We start from the raw sequence: 9,528 nt of genomic DNA on the forward strand, positions 1-9,528 counted from the left end.
CAGAAAAATTTGAGGAAAATTAAGACAGTGTTATGTCATACGAGCTGAAAGAAAATTTCAAGGAAGAAATTATTGTCAAAATCAAATGCAAAACATAAGCCCAAGAGACGATCACTAAAAAATGACCACTGGATTTGGTGATCTAGAAGTCATTGATGATCTTAGCAAGATCTCATTCATTACATGAGATGTAAAACAAACTGCTGTACAATGGGGGGCATCAGAGAAGTAAAGAAGTGAAGATAGGAGACATCACCACTCCTTCGAGAGGTTTTGATGAAGAGCAAAAAGACACTGGAAAATACTTCCTAAGAAAATGCTGGGTTAAGGGAGAGTCAGGAAAAGGAGGGTTGTTTCCAGTTCTACCACCATTAGAAATTAAAGTTCTAATACTAATTCTGAGAGAAAAGAGTCTGGCTCACAGACAAAAGGTAGGTGTACATGATACCTACCAAAAGCTGAGAATTCCATGTAGTTAGCAAGAACAGCAAAATTAAACTGTGCCACAGGCTCTCCAATAAGAAGAAATAAAAATGATAATACCCAAAGAGATGAGGTCCTGGCTCTGCTGTAGGCCCGTACCCAAGACTGGCCTGTACCCAAGTTAATTTAGTAGCTGTGTGATCGTGGGCAAGTTACTTAGTCCTTTGCCTCTCAGTTTCCTCATCTATAAAGTGGGGATAATAATAGTACTTATAGGTTTTGTAAGAATTAAATAAGATACTGATACAAAATGCTAACAGTGCTGGCTTAGAGTAATACCTCAAATTTGTCTTTGTTGAGGATAACAGACAAAAAGTATATAGTGCCTAAAGAACTTCACTTTTTAAGAGGCATATTTAGTTGCGCATTCATGACAAGTCCTCATGGCATCCTGATTCACAGGTTCATAATTAGCTTCAATAAATAGGTCACCATTAGTCCACTTAGGAAAAAAACAAAAGAAAAACAAAAAACAAAAAAACACTGTAGATAAACACCTTGCCATATATATGCCTTATATATATGTGTATATCTTATAAATTAGTAAAAGTACTCAACTGTAATTTCAAATTCAAAAGAATCTCTTCTTTAGCATTGAGGTACAATTCTCATTAATTTTTGTAACAAAGTATACACTGCAGAGACTTGTTCATCTTTATGTCAAAAATGAATTAAACATAACTCTGAATAGTAATAAGTGTTCTAATGTTGTCTCCCTTTTTAATTTACATGTGCAGTATTCTTTAATGATATAGTATGCAACTCTTCTAGCCAATCCAAAGAGACAAAAAGATTCAATTATTCTCCAGCTCTATAAGCAGTTACATATTTTCCTTTTATATCAGAATTTCATTACTGCTGAAACAGACAAAAAGACAGCATACAGTAAAAGATCTTGTGATCAATAATCAACGAGTCTAAGGATCTGGGAGAAATGCATAAGAATACATTTAATTTCATAATATATAGCCTCATTATTGCTAAGAAGAATGCTGTCACCTTTTAAATAAAACACCTTATTTTTGAAAAAACAAAGAATAAAAACATCAGTAAATTTCTAGATCAAAATAATGAAAGTACAGATCGACAGTTAAGATGTCATTAAGTGATCTGAATTGACATGATAATTTAAGAAGACATCAAGTATGCAGGTTGGTAGTTATAGTAAATGTACATAGTGGCCAAATTTATATTCAGAAATTTCATATACAGATCTTTAAGACAGTAATATAGTTCCTTCCAAAAGTCCTTAGGATGTTTTTCCCACAAATAAGTCTATTTAGCAAAAACATTATTTCTTGGATGAATTAACCCAACTTCAAATAAATATACAGTTAAACACCCTCACTGCACATCCTCATTGTCTTTTTTTTTTCTGCTCTATACTTCAAGTACAATAGTCACTAGATTGCCAAAAGCACCAGGAAGCACAGCACTGAAAATATAGAACTGATATTCATGTCTTTGTAAATATTTGACAGATATCAAGCAATTAAAGCTAGGGTGTTTGGCTTTTAATGTTAATTTTTAAAATTTAATTTGTAACATCACAGTAAGAAAGATGCAACCCTTTTCCTCTGTTTAGTAAATTCTCACTCTATAAAACTGAAACAAAAAAAATGAACCTTTTATTTCCCCTGGAGTTCTATACAATGACTGAAAATCATATTACTGGTACTGAAACACTAAAAATTAAAGTGCCATGTTAAAGATTAAATAGGATTCTCAGGTAAAACACATAAAACTCATTTCACATAATTGTATTACTTACTATCCCAACTTGGTAGTTATTTCAGGTATTGTAAGTGGTATTTCTCAGTTAATAAAAGGTCAATTTCACCCACTCAGAATAAGCAAAAATATTATTATGCTCTGTGATAAATTAGGGGTAAAATGACATTATGTGTTGAAGTAAAGGGTAGTGTGGCAGGGTAAAGATGATGTTTTTGTCATCCTCCACAAAATAATTGTGCTGGCATTGGAAAAGTCACTACAAAGGAATGAAGGAGTTACCCCAGGTCTGGACTGAGCACCCTGTTTGTACCAATCACTGTCTAGCTACCACTGCTCCTTTTGTGGCAGAGTTAGACCCTTACAAAGAAGTGATTCTTCGACTGAACCAGCAACAACCTAGATTCAACATGTAATGTGAAACACGATTTTTAAATAACTTGAATGAATTTGATTCCTAGTAGAGTCAATGAAAGTATCAAGACTAATTAAACAGTTATATAAACATATTATAGTCATTCCTTATAAATACCGATTTGTATATTCCTGTACATTCACTTTTTTCCCCTTAACATGACATTGAGCTAAATGTCTGAAGCAATGCAAGTATCTTAAAATGTAAACTTCTATGCAGATAATACATACCATATCTCTTTAGATAGCAAAAGATAATCATAAGGGAGAAAAATCTACTATGAAAACTAAATCCAGGCACGTCCCCTGGATTTCTTTAATTTTTCTACCAGTGTCAGTCAAGAAACATTTTTTTCACGTCTCTATTGATGGGGTGTTCCTAGGGCAAGACCGGCCCGTACCCAAGTTCATTTTGTAACAGTAGCCTATTACACCCTCCCCCACGTCAACACAGGTTTCCGGTTTGGATGTCCAGAAGTAGTACGGCTCCAAACTGAAAGAGCGGTAAACCAAGCAGGGGAAACCAATAAGAAATTTATCAAATCACCAAGTCTAATGACACTCAAAGGCCAGCCGCATCCTGCCTCCTTGGATGCTCAGGATCCCGCTAAAGGAGAAACCTGGGGACGGGGCTGTTAAAGACTATTATCAGAGAAAGGAAGCCAGACTGCCCAGGTGAGGTTGAGGTGGGGCGAGTCAGAAGAGATAGGGAAACAGAAAAGTGACGCACGAGGTAGGTCAAGGGGTCACCTGTGGGGCCACTTGATCCAGCCCCGCCCCCAGGAACAGCAACAAGAATCGCGGCCGGAAGCCCCCAAAATACGCCGGGGAAAGACAGAGCTGGGCCCCTTCGGCCCGGCCTGGAACTCACCATCCACGGTTTTCTTCTTGAAGAGGGACGCCATGGTCAGGGAGGGACAGCGCCCGGGCAGCCCGGCTCGGCCCGGTCCGGCCCGCGACTGGGAAAGGACCGGAGGGAAAGGACAGGCCTTTGGAGGGCTCGGGATGGCGGAGCGGATTGGCAAGAGAAGAGGGCGGGGTCTCCAGGCAGGACCCGCGGAGGGCGGGTATCCACGAACCCTGCCGCGGCGGAGTTGCCCTCAGCTCAGGTGACCGCGAACTAAGACACTTTTTGGAGAAGTCACTTCCAGGCAGCGCCTGCGCGATCTGCGCGCGCGCCTGCGTACTGCGGCGCCTGAAGCTGCAGCCGCTGCCCTCACTTCAGCTGCTGCCCGCTCTCCCGCTTTCAGCGTCCCGGTGTGGCGAATCATGCGAGGCTTGAGGTGGTAGCAGTGCGTGGGAGACTGCGGGCGGTGTCAGGTGGCTTCTAGGTGCGGGTTCCGTGCTGAATGCTGACAGAAATGAGCCTTACTTAGCGCTCTTCTTGCCCCGGAGAAGCTGGAAGTAGGGGGGTCCCCAGAATCCTAGGACAAGCGTGGGTCGTCCTGGAACCAGTTGATTTACGACCATCCCCTTGCTGTCTGTATCAAGGCATTCATAAGTGCAGGGGCTGTTGTTAATGCTGGGGTCCGAGCCCCGGTGGTATTTGTCTCGGGAGTTCACGCTCTTTTGGGCCCTGACTCGCTCAGCTGTCTCTCTGACACCACCCACGCAGCCCCCTGCCGGACCCGAGGCGCTCACTGCGGTCCTGAGCCCGAGGCAACGACCACCAGGTGTGGGTCTCCGGGGATCAGGTTTCTAGGCTTGGGAGTGGGGTGGGGGGAAGAAGGGAATATGGGGAGAAGCTTCCTTAAGGCAACATTTTTTATTTAATGTTCTTGGCTGGAAACATGAAAAAAGAAATCCATACATATTTGTTGTATACCGGTTTAAATGTCTCCAACTCTATTTCTTTAATATCTCAATTTCTTGTAATTGCTCAAGAAAAATTTATGGCTACACTGTGAACCTGTTAGAATGCTACATACCTGTACATTGGTATTCACTGTGGAAAAAAGCTCCATATTATGTAAAAGGAAAAGCATAATGAATTATTTCAAGAATCCTGTGTATAAGCGTAAATATGGGAAATACTGTCTTTGGAGCAAGACCTTGAGTTCATCGTTCATTTTGTGAGTGTGTGTGTCTCTCTTTCTGTGTTTACACATCTCTGTTTAATATATTATTTTGCTATTTGGAATCTTAATTTTGCTTTGAACTTTTTTCTCCCAATCTATTAGTGCTTTAAGCGGCACTGCCTTCCACAGGATGAAAATCATAGTACCTTTTTTACAAAGATGTGATGTATGATAGGAAGACGCCTCAATAATATTATCAGTATGATCAGTCACCTCCGGCTTTAAGAATCATGTCTCAAGGATTTTTAAGTATTTGGGGTAGTCAGACTTTCCTTCCCCATTTTTCCCCCTCTTGAGACATCAAAGCCCTCAGGGCCACTGATCATCCCGCTGTTGCTGCTAAAATTTAGCTATAAAATGTAGCTAAGAGTCTGCTCATGAAAACTTTCTCAGAATATCATAGTAGTATGCAAGGTATAATTATCTTACTCCTTCTCAAGTTATTTGAGATATTGTGGGAAAGTGAAGAAGTAAGGAAACAGGAAAAAAAAAAAACCCATAAGCAGGAAACAGCCTCTGCCCCCAAGTCCTGGCTTTTCTTGGGGTAAGCTCTATAGCAGAAAGGCGGTTTGCCCCGGCTGCCTGTTGTAATGAATAGCATTGAGCTGTGCTTGAGTGCCTGAGAGGCAATAAGCTGTTATGTGTCTAGTGATCGTATTCCTCTCTGCTGCAGTCACCCTTGTTTTATTACTCCCACACAATCCCCCCCACTGACCCAACTGTAACAGTTGGGAAAATGCCAAAGTACTTAGCAACCATATGGAAGACCCTCCAAAAGTGCACAGCAGGAGCTAAAGACAGGGCTTCCTCATTGCAATAAAGACAAAATCGAAATATGCAGTATTTAAGCTCAGCACTCAAATAGTTTAATTCTCCCCTGGTTTGAAGCAGGCTGATATGCAGCTGATAAGCAAACTGGCATCCATTCTGATTAGTTGCTGGCCAAACTACTGGTTTACATTTTGTAGATCACTGCTGACTGAAGGGCATGTGCACTTAAATATAACTGAGACTTAGGACACCAAGGTGCCATAAATTAGAATACAATGGTATTTTTCATTTGTTCAAAACCACCATCATCGCATACAAACTCACTGAATCAACAAGACATATATATAAACATAGTGGATAGAGAAGATGTTTTCATGTTATTCTTTTTAAACCTCATTAAGAAATAATGAACTAATATCCTATGGTCATTATGACCCAATAATATTCTTCCAAACTGCTCAGGCAGTGAAAAATATATTTGTTATATACCTAATGACACATACCATATTTTGTGTGAAGAAACAAATACAGTCCCTCCATCATTTTCTCTTACCCACCTTCCTACCAGGTTTTTCATCTTTTATCACTTACTTGTTACTCTCTGACACGAATTCCGATATGTGGGATTTTTTCCCACACGAAGCCATTCTCCAACACCAGCTGGGTGTCCTATGACTCAACTAATTCCGACACCATCTACTCAGAGATACAGCATCAGATCCACAGTCCCAAAAGATCATCCTCACTTCAGGTGCCAGTCGCAAGTCCAGGTTGTTATCTGTGCTTCTGACCATCCATAAATCACAGGTTCCTATGACCCCCCCTCCGTGGGTTTAATTAATTTGTTAGATTATCTCACAGAACTCAGGAAACCAGTTTATTCACTAGACTACCAGTTTATGACAAAGGATATTAAAGGAATCCACAGCCAGATGAAGAGATACATAGGGCCAGGTCCTGAATGCAGGTTCTTTTGTCTCCATGGAGTTTGGGACCCAGGCACAGTGGCATGTGGATATGTTCTTGTTCACCAACCTGGAAGCTCCCTAAACCCAGGCCTTTTGGGTTTTTATGGATCCTTCCTTACATAGGCATGGTTGATTAAATCATTGACCCATGGTGACTGAACTCAATCTCTAGCCCCTTTCCCCTCTCCAGAGGTTGGAGGAAAGAGACTGGAAGCTCCAACCCTTTATTCACATGGTTGTTTCCCTTCATGACCAGCCCCCATCCCTAGAGGCTTTCCAAGATCACCTTATTAACATAAACTCAGGTGTGTTTGAAAGGTGTTTGTTATGAATGTCAGCATACATTTATTGCTTATCACTTATGAATTCCCAAGAGTTTTAGAAGCTTTGTGCGAGAAATGAGGAGGAAGACCAAATATATATTTCTTTTTTATAAATCATAATAGCACACTTGTCCATCACAGAGGAACAGGCTTTAGCTCAGTATAAGAAAAAGAGCTTTTAAAAGCAGAGCTTCTCTAAAATAGGATGGGTGCCATGTGAGATAGTGAGTTACTTGTCACAGAAGTGTTAAAGCAGGAGCAGGTTATTGTACAAAGAATTCCTTTGAAGAATCAAAGGTTTGATTAGAAGGTTTCTAAGGTTCCGTTAAATTTTGGAATTTTATTATGAATAAAATATAGCTCAGGCCAAATGTCTTGGCGTATGGTGTCCTATATCCTACTGGTAATACCATCAAATCTTATTGGCTTCACCTTTAAAGATATGATAAGCCAAAACAATATAGCTTTTTATGCTGGAGAGGGTGTGAAGAAAAGGGAACCCTCTTGCACTGTTGTTGGGAATGTAATTGATACAGCCACTGTGGAGGTTCCTCAAAAAACTAAAAATAGAACAACCATATGACCCAGCAATCCCACTACTGGGCATATACCCTGAGAAAACCATAATTCAAAAAGAGTCATGTACCACAATGTTCATTGCAGCTCTATTTATAATAGCCAGGACATGGAAGCAACCTGTGTGTCCATTGACAGATGAATGGATAAAGAAGATGTGGCACATTTATACAATGGAATACTACTCAGCCATAAAAAGAAACGAAATTGAGTTATTTGTAGTGAGGTGGATGGACCTGAGACTGTCATACAGAGAGAAGTAAGTCAGAAAGAGAAAAACAAATACCGTATGCTAACACAGATATATGGAATCTAAAAAAAAAAAAAAAGGTTCTGAAGAACCTAGGGGCAGGACAGGAATAAAGACACTGACGTAGAAAATGGACTTGAGGACAAGGGCAGGGGGAAGGGTAAGCTGGGACGAAGTAGTGAGAGAGTAGCATGGACTTATATATACTACCAAATGTAAAATAGATAGCTAGTGGAAGCAGCCGCATAGCACAGGGAGATCAGCTCAGTGCTTTGCATCCACTTAGAGGGGTGGGATAGGGAGGGTGTGAGCGAGATGCAAGAGGGAGGGGATATGGGGATAAATGTATATGTATAGCTGATTCACTTTGTTATACAGCAGAAACTAACACACCATTGTAAAGCAATTATACTCCAATAAAGTTGTTTAAAAAAAAATAGCATTTTACCATTCTGAATCATCCCAATCCAGGTAACCTTCATCTTTCTTCTAGATCATTACCATCTATGTCGGTGTTCCCCAACCCCTGGGGTACCAGTCCACAGCCTGTTAGGAACCAGGCCACACAGCAGGAGGAGATGAGCAGCTGGCGAGCAAGCAAAGCTTCATCTGCCGCTCCCCCATCGCGATCCCGAACCATCCCCCCCCGCCCCCGTCCATGGAAAAATTGTCTCCCACAAAACCGATCCCTGGCGTCAAAAAGGTTGGAGACCGCTGATCTATGTTACTTTTCTGTTTCCATCATTACCTCACTCTTCTTTTGTCACAATATAGAGACAGAATGGTCCTGTTAAAATGTGAATCAGAGCATCCTGATGATGCTCATCTGTTTCTCAGAAAGAGATCAACATAATCTCAATACTTATGTCTGGGCCACACATACATATGTGAATGCGTACATACACACACACACACACACACACACACACACACACACCCATTTTACAGATTGAACTTCTGTTATTCATTCATTATATGTTCAAAATTTTACCATCCAGGTTGCCCTCCTAAATATTTCCCTTCATTATGAGTCACTCACATGGAACGTAATTGTTTACATGTGATCCTAAAATTATGCCATCTATTACCTCGCTTTTTCTGTACATGGAATTTCTGATAGCACTCTCTTCGACTGCATTACCATTTTTGACTATCATGTTCTTTGAAATGCGTCAAACTTTTAGTCAAGTAAAACTTTTAGCATTTTTTAAAAATATAAATTCCTACTCAGTCCACTCATCCTATTCTTGATTATGGATAATATTAACCCAAATACAAAAGTTTTCATGCGTCACTAGAGACATCCATTCATCTTTGTATTGATTCATTTATAAGTACTTTTGAGGCATTGTAGCTATCTATGAATCTATTTATACAAAATCATCAAGATTTTATTTAATTTTCATTTTTAAGATCATTTTGAAGATTTTTGTAATCTTTATTAAGACAGGAAAACTTCTGCTGATATCAAGGTACAATATGCCTGTTATATCACATTTTTTCAGTTATAACAACCATAAAGATAAAAAAGATGAGTTGAGTTTCACGTAATTTATTCCAGAGGAAACAACATTCACTCCACATGATCAACAATTTGTTTTTTGAGTATTAATAAAACAAAATTTAATAATCTATTTAAGAGTGTTTTCTGAAGTATTTTATAACATAGTTTCCTCTTTGAGAGCCAGAATATTTGCCATTCTCCAGTCTTTTGCTGTCATAGGCTATAATTTTAATGGACACCCTCTTTTACTCGTTTGGCTGTTATACAACATCACAGTTGAGAGTGCTGACTTTGGACATAGACTGCCCAGGTCTATAACCAGCTCAGCTACTTTCTAGCTATCAGACATGGGGCAAGTCATTGAACCTCTCCATGTCCATTTCATCACATGTAAAATAGGGATAATATTAGTACTACCTTCAAATGGCTG

At 39.9% G+C, this 9,528-nt stretch overlaps 2 protein-coding genes across 3 annotated transcripts in view; one reads left to right on the forward strand and one right to left on the reverse strand.

The window, feature by feature from the left end:
* The window catches only part of CHMP2B (charged multivesicular body protein 2B), a 29,541-nt gene extending 25,765 nt beyond the window's left edge, over positions 1-3,776 (reverse strand). The window contains exon 1 of the mRNA XM_007102965.4: positions 3,500-3,776. Within this exon, the coding sequence (XP_007103027.1) occupies positions 3,500-3,533 (34 nt within the window). The 5' untranslated portion in view covers positions 3,534-3,776. The remainder of the gene's footprint in view (positions 1-3,499) is intronic.
* A 67-nt stretch (positions 3,777-3,843) lies between these two features.
* LOC129392343 (uncharacterized) lies at positions 3,844-8,891 on the forward strand. 2 transcript variants are annotated; one of them, XR_008618114.1, is made up of 3 exons: positions 3,844-3,911; positions 7,447-7,603; positions 8,088-8,891. XR_008618114.1 is itself a non-coding variant. In XM_055086748.1 (3 exons), exons 1-3 carry the CDS (start codon positions 4,148-4,150, stop codon positions 8,386-8,388), a joined length of 612 nt encoding a protein of 203 aa, XP_054942723.1. In that variant the 5' UTR covers positions 4,123-4,147; the 3' UTR covers positions 8,389-8,891. The 2 variants fall into 2 exon arrangements, 1 of the variants encoding a protein (XP_054942723.1); XM_055086748.1 differs by lacking the exon at positions 3,844-3,911 and adding an exon at positions 4,123-4,301.
* The last annotated feature ends 637 nt before the right edge of the window (positions 8,892-9,528 follow it).

This window comes from Physeter macrocephalus, chromosome 1 (assembly GCF_002837175.3).
Source record: "Physeter macrocephalus isolate SW-GA chromosome 1, ASM283717v5, whole genome shotgun sequence".
Taxonomy (NCBI): Eukaryota; Metazoa; Chordata; class Mammalia; order Artiodactyla; family Physeteridae; genus Physeter; species Physeter macrocephalus.

Bases quoted from the DNA above. Each gene is read 5' to 3' on its own strand.
- LOC129392343 (XM_055086748.1), top strand. From the start codon at position 4,148: ATGCTGGGGTCCGAGCCCCGGTGGTATTTGTCTCGGGAGTTCACGCTC. The intron at 4,302-7,446 runs GTGTGGGTCTCC...TATTTATAATAG, and splicing joins CCCGAGGCAACGACCACCAG to CCAGGACATGGAAGCAACCT. The intron at 7,604-8,087 runs GTAAGTCAGAAA...TCTTTCTTCTAG, and splicing joins AGACTGTCATACAGAGAGAA to ATCATTACCATCTATGTCGG.